At 41.1% G+C, this 23,267-nt stretch overlaps 2 protein-coding genes and 1 long non-coding RNA gene across 4 annotated transcripts in view; 2 read left to right on the plus strand and 1 right to left on the minus strand.

The window, feature by feature from the left end:
- Positions 1 to 7,993: 7,993 nt before the first annotated feature.
- On the plus strand, positions 7,994 to 13,066 carry rpl7l1 (ribosomal protein L7-like 1). The gene is made up of 6 exons (XM_074616611.1): positions 7,994 to 8,129; positions 8,867 to 8,975; positions 9,101 to 9,264; positions 10,192 to 10,329; positions 10,974 to 11,083; positions 12,298 to 13,066. The coding sequence occupies exons 1-6, from the start codon at positions 8,116 to 8,118 to the stop codon at positions 12,504 to 12,506; spliced, it is 744 nt and encodes a 247-aa protein (XP_074472712.1). The 5' UTR covers positions 7,994 to 8,115; the 3' UTR covers positions 12,507 to 13,066.
- Positions 10,735 to 23,267, minus strand: part of LOC141756678 (uncharacterized) — a 254,987-nt gene continuing 242,454 nt past the window's right edge. The window contains exon 3 of the long non-coding RNA XR_012591510.1: positions 10,735 to 10,841. This is a non-coding gene — a long non-coding RNA (uncharacterized LOC141756678). The remainder of the gene's footprint in view (positions 10,842 to 23,267) is intronic.
- slc5a6a (solute carrier family 5 member 6a) overlaps positions 15,162 to 23,267 on the plus strand; it is a 30,137-nt gene continuing 22,031 nt past the window's right edge. Inside the window, exon 1 of one of the 2 annotated variants that reach the window (XM_074616588.1) lies at positions 15,162 to 15,370. The gene's annotated coding sequence lies outside the window, so the exon portion shown is untranslated. Of the gene's footprint in view, positions 15,371 to 16,509; positions 16,667 to 23,267 lie in introns of those variants that run through there. The other variant, XM_074616586.1, reaches the window with a different exon arrangement.

The following is a 23,267-nucleotide window of genomic DNA, read 5'->3' on the forward strand; positions in this document are numbered from 1 at the left end:
TTGAGAACCATCTCAAACTTTTTCATGTCAAGGATCCAAAATGAAGTGCTTTTGCCCTGCGTGTTAGTAAATAATCTACAACTCCATTAAATTCTGTTGATGTCATGTGTGGTGGCAGTTTCTGTTAAAACAAGACACAAACCAACGTAACAACTTGTCTTTCAGTGAATTTAATAAAAAGGCATACATTAATAACTAAAACATCTGCAGATGGACTGCAGATGGACTCACGAGCACAGCCACCTGTTGTGGACTGTGGCAAGTGAGCCCCGAATACAAAGAGTAGTCAGTATTTATACATTTAAAGCATAACATGAAGATAAGTGCAAAGAAGAAAAGAAGAGAAGGATAGAAAGTGTATCAATGCGTCAGCACACAGCAGACAACAGAGCATCACAAGACATAACAAGTATTTCAGCAATCTGTTGTTTGCAGTTACAGAGATCTAAAATGTCAGGTCACTGTCCTATGGTGACGAAGTTGAACATGTGAGGCCCTGAGATTATCTAAAGGTACAGTGTTAAACTGCAGATATGAAAATTGCCATTACACATGCTACTAGCGCTACTAGCTACTGGCCGATAGCCGGTTGTTTGGGAACAGAGACATTAATACATCCACCACGGTACAGGCTTACAGCATACAGCCTATGGGTGTATTAGAAGATAATAAAAGTGATGAATTACAGCCAATAGATTCATTATTACAGCCGCATACAGCTAGCAGGAAGCTGGCAGAACCGGATATGTTATATGAGCGTGCAGGGCGGTGCAGTCCCGTGGGTCTGATGTACGTTCATTATGCCGAGGGAAATAACTCTGGACTCAGCTGTTAGTTTGTTTTACAACTTTTAGGAAATAATGATTTAAATGAGGGATATTTAAGTGTTCCTACTGGGAAGTTGATTCACCTCAAAAAAATTATCCTCTGATTTACAGACGTCTCTTTATACAACCATGGCCACGGACTCATTGGCGTTTACAGTCCAAAATGGCACCAGTTTTGTCTCTTTGCTTCTATACTCTTTGGGGAGCGGGTCCTCTTCACGGAGTCCGCCATGTTTCTACAGTAGCGCAGAACGGACAAACCAAACACCGGCTCCAGAGAGGGCCTTTAGCATTTTTTTTACGATACCTGAAGGCCACCGTAGTTCTCCGACGCGCTTTTGAAACTGCGGTAACGTGAGCCGCAGAGTGCAAAACCGTGGTACCGCCAAATGCCCTCTGATCTCCGTTGCTCCTAAAGTGGTGTTATTATGGTATGGATGGAGGCGAACGGCGTTACCGCGGTCTTGGAAAGGGAGCAACTACACCACTAGATGCCACCAAATCCTACTATGTTGAATTAAAAACCCTGAATTGGACTGAATGGTGGTTATTGTGTGTGTGTAAGTGTGTATGAGTACCAAAAAAAGCTATTTTATGCTTCACACACTCCTGACTTCAAAGGGACTGCTTGCTTTTCCCCTTTCTCTCTCTCTCTCAGTACATTCACAGACCTTCACCTGAATGTTGTGATAAAACTCAGTTGCAGCAGTGGTAGCACAGCTTTTCTCTGATGTTTGATTAGAATTACTATTGTACTATACCTGCGCTGACATTTGCTTATTTAACTTTATTAATTCAAAACCAAAATGATCTCAGGCTCTGTGCAGCAAGTTTATCTTTCTCCTGTGTGTGTGTGTGTGTGTGTGTGTGTGTGTGTGTGTGTGTGTGTGTGTGTGTGTGTGAGTGTGTGTGTGTGTGTGTGTGCGTGCGTGCGTGCGTGCGTGCGTGCGTGCGTGCGTGCGTGCATGTGTGAGTACCGTGTGCAGGCCGACAGGGCGGTGTCCAAAATGAAAATTGTTCACTTTCATGGCATTTGGAAATCTAATTTTCCTGTCTGTTGCACATATTTCCGTTCAGCGAATTGAAGTGTAAGTCCCTGTGACTGTGAAATAAGTATTACTAATATGAACTAGAAATTACCTGTCGAAGATGAACGCAATGTCCCAAACGTCACAGAGACATCACAGTCCAACAAATAAGATTAGATCATGATTATTCATATATTTCTGGATCGTGACGTCTTAGCGGCATTGACACTTCTTTTAGAGACAACAAGTCCAAATGTCACATCCCAGCCCTAGCCCTGCCTCCGACCATTTTGAATGTTATCAGCTGATTGAATGGGTGTTATCAGCTGTTATCACTACCATTCTAATGCGTCAGAAGGGCCCGAAACTGCACCTACCACGTTGCGAAAGTGAAAGGGAAACTTAACGTTGAGAATTGAAGTTGAAAACAAGTTCAGGTTTAGGCAACAAAACAACTTGGTTAGGTTTAAGAAAAGATGGTTTGGGTTAAAATAATAGGCTTGTTACGTAACAAACATAAAAGACATGAGCTGTAGGCTATAAAATCCTTCATTTTGGATCCGAGGTCTTCAACAAATAATAAGCTCAAAATGTCCCAGAGAGTGGCCTATAATATTGACAGATCTGTAGGTGAAGTTTAGGGAATGGAAACCATTTATCCTCCATTTTTGGAGGATAAATGGTGAGAGTGCCATCCGCTGGCTGTTTACTGTAAGTGTCAAAAGCTAACACTAAACACTGCACAGTGAATAAGATTCAGAAGCCGAATTGTAGTACATATATATAAATAGCATACAGTCAGACACGAAGGTAGGCTAACGTTATGGGTTTCATTTTACAAGATACCGGTAGATTAAATATGCAGTATTAACGGACGTTTTGTTAGTATTCCGTTAGCATAACATTAGCTAGCTGATCTTTGTCCGGATGATTGTGTAGTTATTTGGCTTGTAGATCTTAATGTCATACAGTTACTCTTTTGTAAATTGGACATCGGCATCCAGAGATTTACATGTTTTGAACTGCTGACAGGTGTTAACTAACGCCAAAACACATCAGTGACCGTAACGGGTGGCAAACTGTCAAGGTCGTCTTGATTCATAAGGATCAATATCATTAACTAACTTCAATTTTGTATCGCCCCTTTGCCTCGGTCAGCTTCTCTTTATATACGGGTATTTGTCTTTCGCACGTACTTTATACATTTCTGGTGATGAACGATTGACAGATGACAGACGAACAGACTGGTGATATATAATGATAGTCTACCGTAGCTCAGTACGCTTCCCTCCCATTCCCTATACCTTTAAGTCATTTTGAGAAAACAAAGTTAGTTTTGAAAAGTAAAGACATTTTTTGGAGAATGAGCTCATTTTTGGAAAGTGAGGATATTTTTGGAGGGAGAACACGTTTGGTTGAAAGTGATATTTTTTATTTATTTATTTTTTTTAGGTTAAAGAAATACGTACACATACTTGTAAAGGGACATAAAGACAGCAGCAACAACATATAAAAAATATAAAGAAGAAAAAGAAAACAGAAAAAAAGAAAAAAAGAAAAAAAAAAGTGCTACCCGTTGTAATAGTGCAGTGTCAAGAGGTAAGTTCATATTCATATACATACAACCAACCTGCCCCATGAGAACGAACACAGACAGCATGCATCATAAACTGTCATGGTTACCAGTAGAGAAAAGACTTGCCTTAAGCACAGCGACATTCTTTAGTAACAGCATTTATTCTACTAAACCCGAGTTTTTATACAGTCAAATTACCAGATGCAGGGACGTTCACAGTCATTTCACTAGAACAGCAGGTGATGGCCAAATCATGTTACCTCACCCAAAATCGAATGCCTTAAAAAAGACGGTCATTTACTGCGCTATCACTCACTGGAATAGCTGCCCTCTTCACATCCCTCAATCATCTAACAAATCCTCATTCAAATACCATCTAAGAATATATTACTTAAACAGCTGATCGATAGTCCAGTGTTGGTCATGTATGGTTTTCTTTGTTTTCTTTGTTCCTTTTCCCTGATGATGGGCCTTGAGGCTAAACAAAAAGAAATTGTGGAAGATTTGTGTATGAATTTGAAATTTGAAATTTATATATGTTTGAAAATTTGAGTGTTATTGGTGTAACACAAATGTGATGTTGTATATAGTATGTATGTGATAAATTAATGTACATGATTTCGGACCCCAGGAAGACTAGCTGGTGCCATTGGTATCAGCTAATGGGGATCCTTTTTAAATAAATAAATAAATAAACCTCATATATAGATACATATATATATAAATTATATATATATATATATATATATATATATATCCACACACGCATTCATATATATATCCACTTAGGCACATTCGCTTACACAATTATCTATTCTATTATACAGCCAAAAAAAAGACATATTTACATCCCCATAGTTGACCTTTATCGACATTATTTATTTATTAATTTTTGTTTAACTCCAATCTTCACCCTGACTCACAGTATCCCACCCACGTTCAAAAATTATATTCTCTTCTTTATTCCTGTTAACATCTTTCTCAAGAACCCACTGATGTTTCAAAAAAGAAGAAAGTGATTGGGATCCTTCACTACTTATTGGTACTGCTTTAATTTGTCCATGCAGTCCCGTTGAATAATAACTACTGCGGCCTTCATGTAATATATCAGGTTCCTTCAGTAAATGTCACTTTTAAGGTTTGTTATTTTAATGCATGTTGATCTGGAATTTGTAATATGATATAGTGGACACATTTACTTAATTTGAGCTGATAATTTTTAGTATTTCTCCTCAGACGTCTGTCAGCAGCTGTAGATAAATATTTGCCTGGAGAGTGATAGATTTCATCATCGGAGGTTCGTTCTAAACGCAACAAATTTCCATATGTTTCGGTATTATCAGTTTTCGTTGCATGTTCTATGTACATAATGGGAAGTCTTGATGAGCAACGTCATGACAACAACTCTGGTTTCATGATGAGGTTTGAGATATCTGTTACTGTTATTTAGGATAGCCAGAACTGAATTACAGATATCTCTAACTGTCGTTTTGACTAGTCACAATGACGTTATAGATATCTGGAATAAGAATTCTGACTAGTCACAATGTAGTTGTAGATATCTCTAGTGTTAATTCCTGATAGTCAAGCTTAGCTATTAAATATTAAAACAGCTTGCCATACAAAGCGTTCAAAAAATTAACAGCATTTCATTCGTTACATGTTTACAAAGTTTATAATCATTCTTTAAAGGTTTTATGAGCTGAAATGAGAGTTCAGATTTTGCAGAATGTTTCCGTCAACATGTTGTTTTTAATTTGGTCCCAGTGTGATGATGATGATGATGATGATGATGATGATGATGATGATGATGATGTGAGGGGGATGGAATGTATTTCTCTATGACACGACCTGTCATTTCATCACATTGTGATGTCATCACATTCTCATTCTCACGTCAAAGGGATAGTTTGGGTGTTTTGAAGTGGGGTACTTTTACTTGTATGAGGTACTTATCCATAGTAGGTGTGATACTTACAGTGGATGGAGGACCTGACACAACCCCACTTCAAAACACCCAAACTATCCCTTTAACTTTTAGGGTGACATAGTGACTAAGTGATTAGCACTGTAGCCTCATACAGACACCAATAGCTGCCGGGCTGTGTGGACTTTGTATGTTCTGCCTGTGTCTGCGTGGGTTTTCTCCTGGTGCTCAGGTTTCCTCCCACAATATCCAAAGATATGGACACTCTAAATTACCCCTAAATATTTTTTCCATTCAATCATATTTCAGTAAGGGGTTTCTCCTGGTGCTCAGGTATATATATATATATATATATATACTGTGTATATATAATCATAAAAAAATAATTATTAATATAATTAAAAATAAATAAATAAATAAAAAACTGTCAAATACAATTTTGATATGTCTGTCTCTCTGAATAAATGTATACAATATAAATACAACTGTATGACATTATGGTGGCTATAAAGGAGAAGTACTGATATCTGTTTAAGTTGTGATTTAAACAACGCTGAAGCTGATCAATAAAACAATCAATGTTACGTAATAAAAGATGTTCTAAATGGTATTTTAGGCGCTTGTTAAAAACATGAGCCGGTTCTGTAATAAACAATGATATTTTGCAGTAAAAACCATGTGACCTTTATGACTAAGGGGCTCATAATTATTTTTAATATTAGCATTATTTACTGGTAATTAAGTTTAATTTTTTTTTTATACATTGTAAACAATATTGTAAAAGTAAAAAAAATGTATGTAGGTGAATTATGTAAAGCAGTACATATCCTACCTGAATAATAATAATAATAATAATAATAATAATAAATTGGACTTATATAGCGCCTTTCAGAAACCCAAAGACGCTTTACAAAGGGGGCACACAAAATCATACTAATAAATAACACAGAGGAGAAACTACAGCTAAGTAATTAAAAGAGTGATGTGTAGGAAGAGTCAGCTGAGATCAGAGGCATGGATGAACAGGTGGTGTTTGAGGTGTTTTGTGAAAGTGTCCAGGGATGAAGCATTTCTGATTTCAGGAGGGAGAGAGTTCCAGAGGGCGGGGGCCGCGACGCTGAAGGCTCTGTCGCCGAATGTTCTCAGCCGGGTGTGGGGGGGGGGGGGGGAGCAGACCAGTGTCAGAGGATCGTAGTTTCCGGGATGGAGTGTAGGGGTGGAGAAGGTCGGTTAGGTACTGAGGGGCAAGGAGGGATTTGTATGTGAGAAGGAGGAGTTTATAGTTGATGCGGGACTTGATTGGAAGCTAGTGAAGGTGGATGAGTGTCGAATGTCGAGTGTCAACACTGGAGAAATACTTTGAACAAAGTCACCTCTATACCTCTCTTAAATTCATTTTTTTTAATCTGTACACAAACATAGAGCCATTGTGAGTCAAATTAGTGAGGCTTTAGAGGTCAAAGGTCAAACTCTGGGTTTGAACCTGCAGCGTTTGGAAGTGGCAGGTGGATTCTCAGGTATCTCTAGAAGGGATATCCACAATTTAATTCTGACCAGTCATAATTCCAATTCAAGATATTTTTAATTCCTCCACAATTGTAGATATCTACATTGTTCTTTTTTTAGATATCTGAAATTAAATTGTGTCTAGTCAGAATGACATTGTAGATATCTCTAACTGGAGTTAGGGATAGTCCAAATGTAATTACAGATATCTAGAATTAGAGTTTAGGTTAAAGGACGTTGCAGATATCTGTAATTACGTCAGAAGGGAGGGGGGGGTGAAGCTATTCAAACATGCTATGGCAGACGTATGGGTTTATGAAGTGTGTCTGGAGACAATAAATCTACAATACGCTGTAAATTTCTACCACAACTCTCTAGTGAACAAAGCTCTCGTTGGCCATAGATTCCTTGATGATGAGCTCTTTTTCTATTTCATGACATTTTCTAACTATCTGATCATCGGCGGTCCCTGAACCACTTGTCTCACAGCCGGCTGCACATAGAGACCGATGTTATGTGTCCAGCTCGGAGGACTAAAGTCTCGTTGTGATTAAAATGAGCTTGTAGCTCGTTGTCTACCTCACTACGGTTAGAAAGAGCCCTCGTTGGTGTTTTAACTATGTTTCTCTTATGAGTTATTGATCCGGGAAGTTTGAATCTGTGAATATCTTTCACACTTTACCGAACAATACAAGTTAGCGAAAGCTTCTGCTGACACTGTTCAGATGCTTTGTTGGGCCGATATCCAATACAATCAGAATCAGAATCAGAATGGTGTTTATTGCCAGGTGTAAGAGGTATACACTAGGAATTTGCTTTGGTTTTGTTGGTGCAAATAAGCAGTATAATAACAAAAGAATAGATAAAAACGTTAGAAATAAAATAAGAATAAGAAAATTGAAATTCTACCAATATACAATATAAGCTATAAACCAAAAATAAACATGATATAAACAGATAGGGCAAATATTGCCCTATCTGCCCTATCAATAGACCTGTATGTATTGTTCTGTTGATGAATAGTAAATATGAGAGTAGAAATGATGAATACGGTTTATTATTGGACCATGAGCAGTACCAAAATACTGACCGAATAACCAGTATATTTGTTATTGACCGCTGGGTGGCAGTGTAAACCATGTGGTGTAAACCATGTGGTGTAAGCCTGTAGAGAGGCCTGTCTACCGGAAATGACAACACGAGGAGCTGTGACGTCATTGCAGAGCGACGGTTGAGTCTCCAGATTTCACCATGGCCGAAGCTGAGTATGTGATTGTTTTTAATCATATCTATGTCCATCCGTGCTTTATTCACGTGCAGTTATATTGCTTCACGTCTTTTTAAGAAATATATATTTCACTAATTCTATTAAGACTCATATTTATCGGACTGATGGTTAGAAAAGGAGGTTTCTAGGAGACTTGTTTTCACATGGGTCCTCTAGTGGACATGATGGAGAGATAGCATACAGCATAGCTCCTGTAGTAGTTTGTTAATATTATGGACTCGTTATGTGTTATTAAAATGACAGCTGTGTGTTCTGTATGGATGACATGTTCACGGAATAAAGCCACTAAAGTGTAAAGCTGAAGCTGCATGGAGCTAGCTGGTTACATAATAACCTGTCCTCCTCACTGAATCTGTGTTTGTGTCTTCTGTCCTCCTCACTGACTCTGTGTTTGTCTTCTGTCCTCTATGTTTGTGTCTTCTGTCCTCCTCACTGACTCTGTGTTTGTGTCTTCTGTCCTCCTCACTGACTCTATGTTTGTGTCTTCTGTCCTCCTCACTGAATCTGTGTTTGTGTCTTCTGTCCTCCTCACTGACTCTGTGTTTGTCTTCTGTCCTCTATGTTTGTGTCTTCTGTCCTCCTCACTGACTCTGTGTTTGTGTCTTCTGTCCTCCTCACTGACTCTGTGTTTGTGTCTTCTGTCCTCCTCACTGACTCTATGTTTGTGTCTTCTGTCCTCCTCACTGACTCTGTGTTTGTGTCTTCTGTTGTCAGGTCTAAGAAAGTGATCAAGTTAGTTCCTGAGTATCTGCTGAAGAAGAGGAAAGCCTACCAGGCCATTAAAGCCACTGAGGCCAAGCGCGCTCTGCTTGAGAAGAGAAAGGTAACTAAGCTGTGATATGGTGTCCTTTTTATTTAGCAACATGTTAAGAGGTCAAATCCAGGTGTTAAATATGCTCCTACATACTACCGCTGTGTATTTACCTGTGTGTTTCTATATTATTCCAGGTATCAAGAGGCAAACCGTTGAAGTTCAAGCGTCTGGAGGACTTCTTGAAGGACAGCCACAGGAAGCACCGTGATGAGACTCGCATCCACAGATCTCAGCACCGGCCGCCACCCCCTCTTCCTCCTGCTAAGAACAAGCTGGCCTTCGCCGTCCGCATCAGAGAGTGAGTGACTTTGACTCGGATAAAAGGCCTTTTCCCATTTCCCACTCAATTCCTTTCCTTGACTCCTCTCCTCGTGTCTAAGTCCCCTCTCACATGAGATGCGAGCAGAGGAGACGAGGAAGAGACACAAGAAAAGAGGAATCAAGGCGACAGGCATTTAACAAATTAGTTGTCGCCTCGGAGACATCGTTTTAAAACGACGTCGATTAAATATGACGTGCGGCACGGCTGTATCGGCTGTTTATTGTCTTGTTATACCACAGCTGTATTTTATGATCTCTGTCAGAAGAGCAGAACAGTGTTCATGACAACTTATAGGCTATATTTACAATTATTAATTCAATTCACAATGTGGCAAAATGTGACAAAAACGAACCGATGTTGGACTTTCTTCATCAGACACACATTACAGCCTTCATGTATTTATTGTGTGAAGCACTACAGGAAGTTTCGTGGTGATATAGTGGGCAAAACACAGGCATTCCTACGATCATCTGCACCGTGGTCTAATCTAATTTACAAGCATTCAATAAATTTTCAGACACATTTTCTCTTATGCTGAAATTTGTCATGTTTGTTGTACAATCGTTCATTAGAGTGGAAATCCATGTAGTAAACAAGCTGTTAACGTGGTTCTACTTTTAATTTTCCCACTTTAAATTCAGCTTGTTTTTAACTTACCTGAATGAAGAATAGGAGATCTTCCTAATGCACGTCTAAAACCTGTCAAGGTCAAATCAGTGAAAGTCTGAGATGGAAACTTTATTACAACAGTGACATGCTCACTCCTCTCACTGATGACATCACTTCTTGTGTGTTCCAGTGCATGTACACATGCATGTATCTTCGTATTAATAAAACCCACATGTGTACGTAATGAAAGTCCAACCCAGTTTGGTAAACATGGCTGATCCCTCTCTTGTTTAGGATTAAAGGTGTCAGTCCCAAAGTGATGAAGGTGATCCAGATGTTGAGGCTGAGGAAGATCTTCAGCGGAGCCTTCGTCAAAATCAACAAGACGTCTGTATCCATGATGAAGATGGTGGAGCCCTACGTGGCCTGGGGGTGAGTAACGGGTGACCTTTTGAAACATTCGTTGCCTAGGAAGGAGGTTATGTTTTCACCGGCGTTGGTTTGTTTGTCTGTTAGCAGAATTACTCCAAAAGTTCGCGATGGATTTGAATGAAATTTCTTTGGAGGGGTGGGGTGTGGCACACTGAACAATCCATTAGATTTTGGTTGCGATCCGGATCATGATCCAGATTCAGGAATTTTTTTAAGGATTCCGATCAGCCTGAGCATTAAGACCACAGGGTGTGACACATGCGCAGTGTGACTGATGACGCGCGACCCCACCTCCTTCCTTCTTCGAGCAGAGGGATACGTGTGTGTGTGTGGCGAGACTTTGAGGTGCGGGAGATGCTGGCCGTCCGCGGTGAGAAAGAACAAAGCGGTAGATGACGGGATGAGAGACAACGTAGTGTAACGTCATACAGACAAGACAAAGCTGCTGAATGAGAGAGGCATCCGCCGATACGTTACACGGAAACGCACCGTGTTAACAACAAGCCGACCACCTCACGGTACCGCCAGCTGTGATCTGTTTTTAAAGTCAGGCACCTTGGCGGAGGTCTGTGCTCTCCGAGTGCCATTCTAGTTGTTGTTTGTTTTTGCATATTAAAAAGACGCTGTAATAATGTTTGCAACAGATTCCCCAACTTGAAGTCAGTTCGTGAGCTCATCCTGAAGAGAGGACAGACCAGGATCGGCAGGAGGAGAGTTCCTCTCACGGACAACACCTTCATCGAGGAGCACATGGGTAAGTCTTCCTCCACTGCTTGATTGAGCCACCACAGACTGATAGCAGGCACATATGGGCATGTCAGGGTATAATTTCAATCAAGTAAATGAACCATGAGTGCAATCAGCTGAATGATATATCCACATGAGATGGAAAAGAAAAAAAAAAGTATACCACTCAAGGGGAAATTCAAAGCAAGTTTTTGCTCAAATTCTTGAAGGTTTAGTTATAAAGGTAGCGATACCCCAACATGCAATATTTTAATACCAAGATATGAGATTGGAAAAGTTGGAAAATAGTGTAAAAAGACCAAAAAAAAGTAAATTTGCCATTTGTGAAGAATTGTTATACCTTTTTAACATCTGTTTAGAATTGGGTTGTGCAAGAATCTCCGTTTCCAACTGATACTTTGCAGTTCCTTGTTGTCTTTGGGATGTACACTGGCTAATCTATTATTGTTAAAACACTCTGACAAAGAGTGGAATGAAATGTTGCTACTATTCTGCTGTCAAGCCCGATGAGTTGTATTTGTTGTGGAAGTCCCAGGTGCGTTGGAAAACCTAACGCCGTTACTGTCCGGCTTCATCATCCGGCGCATTCAGCTCGGTGAATTTCTAGCAAGTCACGTCAGCTGAGTTTATCTGGTTTACTACTGCGGCGTGAACCCAAAATAAACAGATAGGGCTGTGATTTAATTGCAATAAAAAGGGATCAAAAGGATGCAGAAATAACTACTTAATGATGCTGACTTGTAAAAATTCTGAACTCGTGCTTCATCAGGTCTGTCCGCAAGACGACAAGCAAACAACTTTTCAAATGCTTGTTTTCTGAATGGAGTTTGGATCGATCAGAGCCAGGCTGTGCAGATGCTAACATTGTAGCTGCTCCATCGACACTCAAAATAACGTCGTCCAGGCATAAATACAGCAGCGGCATTATCGTCTATACCGTAGACGGTCAACAGTGTCACTGAGGGAAGTGACGACAGGAGGAGAATCTCTCAACGCTGACAGTTTTTTTGCAACAACAGCGTTGCGCAAATTTGTCGCTCGAGTTGAAAGTTGACGCAAATTTGTGTCTATTCGCGTCTTCGCATCGACTCTGTACGTAATCACGCCGCACTAAAACATTGCTTCGCATTTGGTGTGAACACGCCATTACAGTGACACTATATTGTCACGGAACGTCTGACTCTCCTTCCCATCACTCACCTCTTCTTCCTCGCTCCTCAGGTAAACACGGCATCATCTGTCTGGAGGACCTGATTCACGAGATCTACTCGGTCGGCAAGGGCTTCCGGTCCGCCAACAACTTCCTGTTGCCCTTCAGGCTGTCGGTGGCTCGTCACGCCGCCAGGGACAAGGCCGGGCTCCTGAAGGACCTGGGGAACCCCGGATTCCGCAACACGGACATTAACTCCATCATCAGGCAACTGAACTGAGGAGGAAAGCCTGCGAGATGGACACTCGGCGGCATCTGTAAGGATGCTTCGTTTCTTCAGGACACAAATGCCAACAACAAAATATTCCTTTTTTGTTTCTTTGGCAGAGAAGACCCAGAATCCTATTAAATACCCATTTATCAGTACACCCATTCTTCTGGTTCCACGCTGGGAGACACCACGAGGACCTGAAGTGGAGTCTCTTTGACTTGTGTTTGAAAATAAAGATCATGTAGTGCCCCTGACTACAGACTGATGGAAGCAGCTCTTTGGTGAAAATCTAACAATATTTTGACTCACTTGTGAAATGTTAATTATTGTAATATTCCTCCTGTTGTCAGAGGAATGGATCAGTACTTGCAGGACAGTAATTGAATAATTAGGATGGGTTGTCCTGCATGCAGGAGCCACAAGCCCACCTACAGCAAAACTACATTCAGTAGTTCTCAGTGTGAGAAAGTGTCTTTAAAGTCTGTTTAACATTGATTTATGATTCATTGTTGATACACTTTGTTTTTCCAATAAAAAAAATTAATATTTCAATACTTTTGCCATGAAAACTTAAAGGTACAGTGTGTAGGATTTGTTGGTATCTACTGGTGACTGAGTACCCCTCCGCTCACTTCTCCCTTTCCAAGACTGCGGTAACGTGAGGCGCCGAGTGCAAAACCGTGGTAACGCCGTTCACCTCGCTCAGAGGTCATTCTTACGTAATAACACTACTTTAGGAGCAACGTTGGTCAGACTTTGTTTATTTCAGTTCCAACGTTGGTAATGAAGTGATATATTTCACCGGTTGTCCAAGTTTAAGGTCAGATAATCCTTTATTATCTGTTGATGTAAAGTGTTCCAGCAGCAGAAGGACCTGTGGTATCTCTCTTTCACACATCGCGGGTGAAGCAGTCCGTCACTGAAAGACCTATTAAATAACTCACGCAGGGGCGCAGCACCTTTTGTAGTCCGTCTTCAGAACGTTGTAGTTTCTCCACGGCAGACTCACGTCACTAACATCTGCCGTCGTCGCATCATAATGACGAAGTGCTAGTGAAAGAGCAGTCGGATTCTCTGAACACCACGGTTGTTTTCCTAAATCCTTCTGAATTCTCCTTCTCATCTTTCCTTGATCTCATGACGTTTTCCATCGAGGTCAAGAAGAAGTGGTTAGGAAAAGATGTTAGGACGTCATTTTTTCCACTTTTCAAACACAACCCTGATCTCAACATGGCTGCCGGGTCACAAACTTTCTCATTTTATAGCTAAACCGTGCACTACAAGATGATTCTGAAAATATTTGAGGAGAGAAATAGGCATTAACATAACACAATATTGATTCATATTTGATCAGCGCTGTCTAGTTTGGTCGGAGTTCGCGAGTGATTGACAGCTGCTCAGAGACGGCAAGGCTCCAGCTCGGCTCTGATTGGTTGTCTTCCTCCGGTCTGTGAAATCTTGCAGATGCCGTTAGGAGCACCGGAGGAACATGATTTTTTTTTCAGATTACCTGTCTCATGCACTACTGTCAGGATATAGCGACCGTTTTATAGTAATAACTTTTTTTTTAATCAAATTTGCTCCAATTCTACCCACTGCTGCTTTAAGTGGTTACATAATTTAAAATGTATACTACACTATCAGCCAGCATTTACCTAATAACCCAGACCGTGTAGAGAACGGTAAAGCAACTTTATAGTTCCCCCATATCAGGGGTCAGCAACCTGTGGCTCCGGAGCCACATGTGGCTCTTTAGCTCCTCCAGTGGCTCCCTGTGGATTTTTAGAAATGGAAATGAATGACTGTTTTTTGTTTACATTTTCATTTTTCTTTACCATTGTTGTAGGTCTATGGTACGACAGTACAACGGAGTATTAGGGCCACATTGAGGGAAAAAAATAAATCTGAGATTTTAAGATAAAAGTCATATGAGAATAAAGTCATAATATTATTAGTGTTATTTATTTTTTTCTCGTAAAGTTATGACTTATTTCTCGCAATATTACGACTTTTTTTCCCGTAAAGTCTTTACTTTATTTTCGCAATATTACGACTTTTTTTCTTGTAAAGTTATGACTTTATTCTCGTAATATTACAACTTTTTTTCTTGTAAAGTTATGACTTTATTCTCGTAAAGTTATGACTTTTTCTCGTAATGTTATATGACTTTATTCTCGTAATATAACGACCTTTTTTCCATAAAGTTATGACTTTATTCTCTTAATATTACAACTTTCTTTCTCTTAATATTATGACTTTATTCTGTATATCTCAGATGTTTTTTCCCTCAATGTGGCCCTAATACTCCGTAGTACATTTGCACTTTGGCCCTCACTGCATTAGACTTATATACTATATTCTTAAACTATAAACTGTGTTACCTTCATCACAATGCTCAAATGTTTTGCGGCTCCAGACAGGTTTCTTTCTTTTTTCTTTGCCTAAAATGTCTCTTTTGATAGTAAAGGTTGCTGAGCCCTGATCTATATGCATTCTGACAGGTTGTAAGAGGAACAACCACAATCATCAGATTTATTAATAATATATTAAACCAGCCAGTAGATGGTGATGGTGATGTTTTCACAGCTTTGTTCTCCCCCCCCTGTGGTGTTACACTGTTGTCACTATTAATTCAAAGAGACACATGAGTCACCAGCTGTAGGAGGTGGAGGGGGGGTAAAGCATCCTATGCAGCTGCGCTTCTCCTGATGCGCACTGGGAGGAATGGAGGATGGCACCGGGGACTCTTCCTGAGTGTCACCGAGGATGGGTTCTCTAAACCCGGAGTGAATGAGTGAATGTGTGTCAGCGGCCGGAGGAGCAGCGGAGGAGAATATTCCTGCTGAAGGTGTCCTCGACGTAGAGAAGAACAGGTAAGAACCAGACAGTCGTGTGTTGGTGTTATGCGGGCTGAGTGAGGTATGATGTCATCAAATCTATAAAAATCAATCGGCGACCATTGCCATGGTGATTAATTACCATGATGACGATCTTCCCTAACCCCCCACCCCCATACACACACACACACCTCCCCCCCAGAGCAGCGGTGGATGCACACCGGCGTCATGAATACGTCGAAACGGGTCCTTTACTGTAGATGTCATCCATAAACTGTAGATATCATCCACAAACTGTACATGTCATCCATAAACTGTACATGTCACCATGTTTAAACAACATACACTAAACAAATGTCTAATGCTAATGTTGCACCTTCATTTTCCTTACAATTTTATTTTATTTTGGTCTCAATGGAAAAACTTGTGCTCACAAATCAATATCAGTAATTAAATAGATTTCAGACTGCCAAAGCACGAGTTGTGCTGCCTTCATGGAAAATCGGAAAGGTCGAAATTTTCACAAGGATTTGGGAAAATGAGGGCTGAAAGCATAAAGCGCTTCGAAGCAGTGTCAAATAATGGCAAAACATACGTAATGACAATGACAGGAAAACTTATTGTACAGTGACATGTGTGTCTGATGTGAATCCTCCTCCTTTTCTATCTCACACTATGACCTGGCTTAAACAAAATCACCACCGCTAACCAGGGTGACCAGATGTGGGACAATGTGGGACAATGTGGGACACATTACCGAGGCTGAGGGATAGTCTACAATTTTGATATATTGTCTATCTAACTTAAAGGCAGGGTTGACGATGTTCTCCAGTCTACACTATCTGTTATATTGGTTGAAATGGTCTTTACACCCCAATCCATTACTGAGAAAAGTATTATAAGAATATTATAGCAGTTAAAAAAAGTAAAATGTATAAAATGAACATTATTGTAATGTTGCGGTAAGGACATTTAGTAAAAACAAGTGATGAAAACCATAAACAAATAAACAGATTCAAATCTTAACCATATGTGATTTGTGTACGTGTTTATATGTATTACATACTCTGATGGTTAAAATCAAAATTCATTCATTTTATTTGGGAGAGTCAAAAGTGACCGTAGTTGCAGAAACACCCATGTGTGTATTTCTTTTAAAGTGTGAAAGTGTAGTTTACGAGGAGCCCGTGAAGGCAGCACCCAGTCTAGTGTCAAGGAGAATGGGCGGTCCGTAAACGGCTGACCCCACGAGCACTGCTCTCGAGCTGCAGATGCTCGTGAAGCAGTGATGAACCGGAGCTCCAGTGTGTCGGCAGCGATGAGTAGTCAAAGGTAAGCGCACCTTTATCGAGTTAATAAAGCCACGTCCATGTACAGAGGGTTAAAGTGATCTGATGCGTGTCGTTGTCACGGAAGGCTGAAGGAGGTTGCCGGGTGATATCTCCCGGTGGTGCACGCGGTAGCAGCAGAAAGTTACAGCACCATGTGATTGGCCAACAGAGGACCGTGTGGACGCAGACTGAGTTAAATACTGAGTACCGGTTCTCTCTGGCTGTCGTGTCTTTGGGTTGTGATATTATTTAATGCGGACATGTGTATAACTAAACAGCTGGTAGCGTGTTGTTACGTTGACTGCTCTTATAACCGCTCAGCAGCTCCGTTAGCAGCCGCTGTTTCGCTGTTTGGCTACTAGCTCTCTGTCTGTCACCTAGTGATGTGTCAGTCACGAACGAGCCGGTTCAAAGAGCCGGCTCTTTTAAGTGAACGATAAGAGCCGGCTCCCGTCCGAAAGACATTATTATTATTATTTTTTTTCTTTAATTAATTCAAGGCAGAATGATAGGACGATCTTCTCCGCGCCAGGTGCACTCCATGCACTGACTGTGATTGAATGTTGTGTTAATGACTTCCTTGCGACCAATCAGGTGATGACAGACAAGGATCATACCATCAAGCAGGGATGGGCGGGGGTGGGCGGTACGTTGACGGTCTACAGGTACAGAGCAGGAGGGAGAGGAGGACAGAAAGAGAGGGGAAGTGCGGTGCGCGAATAGCAGACAAAATGAGTGACAGTCGGAAACGAAGTAGCATGTAAAGTTATGGTATTCTGGAAATTATAAGGTTTAGTATAATTATATTGAATAATTTACACACACATACTAATCATAGGTCAAAACAGCGCTAAATTTGGCTGAATTATAAAAGGCAGAAGTGGTAAAATGAAGAGCCGTTTGGGAGCCGAAAGAGCCGGCTCTTCTTGGTGAGTTGAGCCAAATGATCTGGCTCACTAAAAAGAGCCGGAATTCCCATCACTACTGTCAGCCCGGCAGCTGTAATGAATGACATGTCGGAGCGGGAGGAGACTAATTAACGGAGTCTGTCTGTGTTCACGTTGCATATTAGAATAGGAATATGTTTCTATAGTAACGTTATAAACACTTATGAGTACACGGAGAGCTTCACTGTGAATGTTGTCGGTGTTGACTGCTGGTCTTCTAGATAATGAGGTAAACAGACATCCTCACGCTGTCCCGTATAAAGCTAATATTGATCTGAATGAACCTGTTTAAGTGTTGAACCAGCAGAGAGCTGGATGGGTGTAATGCCCGGGGGTGTAGTGCTGCAGTTAACCGTTAGGACTCCATGATGAGCCTGACTGATTAGTTTATGGACCATAGACTTTTATTGGTTTAATAAAATAGTTTGAATTGGTCTATGAAATAATATTGACATACTATCTAAATATTAAATATTTAGTGAGTAGCCTATTTCATTATTATATTATGTGTGTGTGTATATATATATATATGTGTATATGTGTGTGTGTGTGTGTGTGTGTGTGTGTATGTATGTGTATATATTTATACACATACACACTCATATATATGCACACATATACACACATATACACATATGTATGTATATACATATACAAGGGATATACCGATACCAGTATTGGGTATCGGGTCCGATACTGTGCTCATGTACTCGTACTCGCAAAACGGCTCCGATACAACGGCACCACTACCACTTTGCGGCAGCGTGACGTTAACCTCTCATCACCATCTTTCGGGTCCTATCGCCACGTTCACGCTCCACCCCCACACGGTGCCGGCCAGACGGGCCTGTGGTGCGCCCGACCCCGCGAGGCCGGGATCCCATCTCAGCCGGCACACGCCGGCCCTAACTTTCACTGCACCACAGGGTTTTGCTTGCACCCTCTGACTCGCGCGTGTGTTAGACTCCTTGGTCCGTGTTTCAAGACGGGTCGGGTGGGTTGCCGACATCGCCGCAGACCCCTGGCGCCTTTTTACTTGGGCCGAGCCCTGCCCTGGGGGCACAACACGGTTGGGGCGCACTAAGGACAGTCCGCCCCGGTGACGCTTTGGCCACGGCCCCGGGAAGCACCTTCGCCCCAAGCCTTTCCAAGCTGACCTAGAGCCGGTAGCGCCGAACCGCCTCGTATGCGGGATTCCCCAGCCTGCCGTCTGTCGCTCACACCCTCCAGCTGGCTGTTGGCGAGGGTCTTTTGGCACAGAGAAGTACTCGTATCAGTACTCGGTATCGACGAGTACCCAAATGTAAGTACTTGTACTAGGTCTGAAAAAAGTGGTATCGGTGCATCCCTAACATATACACATATATGAATATATATTTCAGGCTGCTGCATTACGATAAGCACGTCACGTTTATAGTCATATTAAAGCAGTACAAAATAAACACATGACTAACAGTAACGTTAGTCATATCCAAAATTTGGCTCTAGGATTGGTCGCAATATCCCCTCAGTATCTCTGGTTGTTTGCTTTTACATGATTTTTGCATCATTGTAATGAGGTACGGTTTAGATGTTGCTTATAGAGAATGAACAGTGGCACTGGATGTCTAAGACTTATTTCTGCCATTCGGTGGCTGCTTGTCAGTTCATGGAGTAACATAAACAGACTGGAAACTGAATTCACTGTATTCAATGCTTTGGTGAGGTCGAACACTGAGCCAACAGGTGCTCAGATTAAAGCCTTTCCCAGTGCCACCCACCAATACAGTCACATTTCCCTGTGCCGTATAGTAGTCTCCAGAGAATGTTGGACAGAGTTTGTAATGTTTTCTAATGTGCAGTGATCATGATAGTCTGTCTTGTTGAATTCTGACTGCTTTTTCCCATTCATGAATCAAGACCTTTTTCCAATCTATAATACAAAGTGCTATGCAGTATGGAATCAGTGCATGGTACCGTTGTCTCTCTGTTCAGCTTAAAGCTAGACTGGCTCGACCGCTATGTGTACGCATCCGCTCAGATTGTGGGTCAAACGCTTGAGTCAAGTTTTCAAACTGCGTACTGTATATACTAAAGGAATGTTGTCTGGCTCTGTCTTGTTGAATCAGAAATGGAGGAAAAAAAGATTGTAGCGGTCTGTGGTCACCCAGAGCTATGATAGTACATCATATTTGTTAGGTCTGGGACATCTCCCGATTCCATACTATCAAAATACTTGGGTGCCGATTCGATATGAATTGCAATTTTTAAGTATTGCGATTCTACAAGTATTGCGATTTATTGAGATTTTTGCTAACTTTTTTGACACTACACCATTAGAAAAAGTTCAATCATACACTTCTAGGGGCTGGTGGGAAATATCTTAATTAATAAAGTAAAAATGTTTGATTTTCAGCATGTGTGTAGTCAGAGATGTCCTGAAGTCAAATATATTAGGATCATTGTCAGGAAATATTTATACAAAATTTTCCAGCAACCCAAAAATAAAAAATAAAGACATTTCCCTCACAAATTAGTGGTATTTTCTTTTTAATTTATAAGGGACATGTAATGTTTTATACTTCTGGTGAATATAATCCATCAATCTTATTTCCATAGATGTATTTTGTATATACAGTTCCCTTTGTTAACACCTTATTTTGAAAACCGGACATAGTCACACGTGTATACTTCCTCTAACTTCTCCTTCCTGGTCGTCTCTAGCTCTCCCGTCAGCTCCGTTCTCTTTATACGTCCATGGTCAGCTCCATCGGGGCCGATTGAATGCATTTAACATAAATGTCAGTATATGGGTGCTCTACAGTTGTAGCGTCGGCCCATTTGACCACGGAGATGAGAGCTACGGCCGGCTCGACCGCGAGTTACCGCAATACGATAACATTTCCTGTCCGTGACAGAGTTAGCATGTAGCTTTAGCCGTGATGTCTAGCTCTGCTTTTCCTGTCAATGCGTGAAACCCAAAGTGTTTCCATCCTTTACTGGATGTGTAGTGTTTACCACGCTGGATTTAACATGTGACGGTGCAGGTCGTATCCACGCTGACCCTTCACCGTTTTGTACTTTGTCGTTTTCTGGCTCGCTACGGTTTGTTTCGGTTTGACGGATACGGAACGGATATGACGTCACGTTACTAAGACTACAACAATAAAAGCGGAAACTTCCTTCTACCTCCGTATAGACTAAATTGAAGCCAATATATTGATTCTGGCATTAAAAAAATCTATTTCAAAATCCGAATAAAAAAATTGCAATAAATAGGTGAATTTTTTTTTTTCACACCTAATGTCTGATGTGGTATATGTTTATAGTATGGTTTTGTTGTTTGGTTAAATGTATTTATGTGAAGTGTACCTCAGATAGAAAGATGTATTTCAGGGTGAACGATGCCATTCGCAATCTTTGAATAAAAGGCAATTAATATTACGCTCCTTTTGATCGCCACTGAGCAAATGTACTGACACTGGTACTCAAAAATACACACACCCAGTGTGTTCCAATGAAGTGTTGTGTGTATTAACTCTGATCATCTGGAGAGGGCCAACATGACCTCCAGTTATCTACTAAGAGGAATGATCTCACCTTCTGCAGACTAATGATTACACACAAGCTTCAACCAAACACCGTTCTCCTTTTAGTATTATCTGGTGTTGCATTAACAATTGTCATGAAAGACTAACGCAGCGTTCATGTCACGTTTTGTTCGCTATTATCAGTCTTCAATGGAACAGCCCATGCATTTCTTCATTCACAGCTCTGTCTTTTAGAGCCGATAACGGCACATTAATCAGCGGTGGCGCTTTTCCCCATTTCGCTCGTCAATAGCGCTTCATCTTATGAAAACAAATGGCGATGCCTCTCGTTTGTCTACCTCTCGTCTCCCGGTCTGTGCTGTTTTGTAGTGATTTCACGGAGCAGGCCAGGGTTCAGCTGAAGGTTTAATGATTACTCAAATTAGACCAGCTGTGCCCGTATTGAAACATGCAGAGAGCATTCACGTGTATAGACTAGTTGGTAGTATACGCATGGGGATCACCCCACACCCTTCTGTGTGACAAATCATGCCAGGACGTTTTTTTTTGTTGCAAAATATAATTGTACTAACATCTAAATGTAAGTGCTATTCAAGAGAGTATTAACAACCTGCTAGCCCTGTTTGGGACTGTCTCATCCACTGCGTAGTCCCATATTGCTAGAAAAGCTCAGAGAAGCAGCATACATCGTCAATTTGTCTTCAGCCTTGAAGTGTTTCCTCCTGTAAAACCAAAAAATGCAAGTTGAAAACGCCTCTGAGAGTATATATCTCATCTTTGTGTTGCTTGTCCACAGACACCGCAGAGTCATCTTTGCCTCATGGGCTCATTGTTGCCCCCCTGAGGCCGGAGGGCAGAAAAAACATTCCACTGGTACTTGACTGTTGGTTTGGAACCGCAGTTGTAGAGTTTGTTTTGCCCAACGGCCACAAGGAGCAACCATAGACTGTATTTAAAGATAGACGAGACGTCTCCACTCCCTCCCACTGTACAGAAGTGAAGCCAAAAATATCCCGAATAAGGGAGCTGCCATCGTGAGAGCCCGAGTTAGCGCAGCCGTGATCCGGCGGTGGAGCCGCAGTATCGCGGTCACCCGCCCGAAACCAATCGCAAGCCAAGCACGGCCGCAGCTTGTCAGCGAGAGGGACTCGCAGCTGCCAATCGTGATGTCTCCACCCTTTTTATAGCATCAAACAAGTAATTAAAACTAGGGCTGTCAAAGTTAACGCCATAACGCAAATTAGTTTTAACGCCATTAATCTCTTTAACACATTGACGCAACTTGTGATTTTTAGGTTGTAGCAGGCTCAGTTTTAAATCTAGAGTGAAGATACTGGTATCATATGAATCTATAAAACCTGATGAATCCATCGGTCCAACCATGTCATACTAGCTTGTGGTGAAGGAGGCTAAATAACGCTCCAAACATGCACAGAATTTTGGCGAGAAAAATGGTCATGGCCATTTTCAAAGGGGTCCCTTGACCTCTGAGGTCTTGGGTTCTATGGGTACTCACGAGTCACGCCTTTACAGACATGTAGTTTGGCTTGAGTTTGCCATGTTATGATTTGAGCATATTTGTTATGCTAAATGCAGTACCTGTGAGGGTTTCTGGACTATATTCTTTCATTGTTTTGTGTTGTTAATTGATTTACAATAATAAATATATACATACATTTGCATAAAGCAGCATATTTGTCCACTCCCATGTTGATAAGAGTATTAAATACAGGACAAATCTCCATTTAAGGTACATTTTGAACAGATAACAAATTGTGAGAATATTAGCATGCTGACATTAGCATGTAGCTCAAAGCTCTGAGATGTTCAAGGTACAGACTCACAGAGCTGCTAGCACGGCTGTAGACCTATTTTTTTTAATATCCAGATGACATTAGCGTACATGACCTTGTAAAACCTTGAACTGAGATGAATGTTTTCCTTATAAAAAAAGACACACTGATACAAAATAAGACTGATTTCTGTATCTTCCTGTCAAGGACAATAAGAAGACATAGTATTCCCCTGGTTATAATCCTTGTTAATATTCCGTTTGAGCGCTCACACGTCGTGAGTATTTTAAATGCAGCTGTGTTTTTCTGATGAGGGGAATGAAAGATGTGCG

Source organism: Sebastes fasciatus, chromosome 18 (assembly GCF_043250625.1).
Source record: "Sebastes fasciatus isolate fSebFas1 chromosome 18, fSebFas1.pri, whole genome shotgun sequence".
Lineage (NCBI taxonomy): Eukaryota > Metazoa > Chordata > Actinopteri > Perciformes > Sebastidae > Sebastes > Sebastes fasciatus.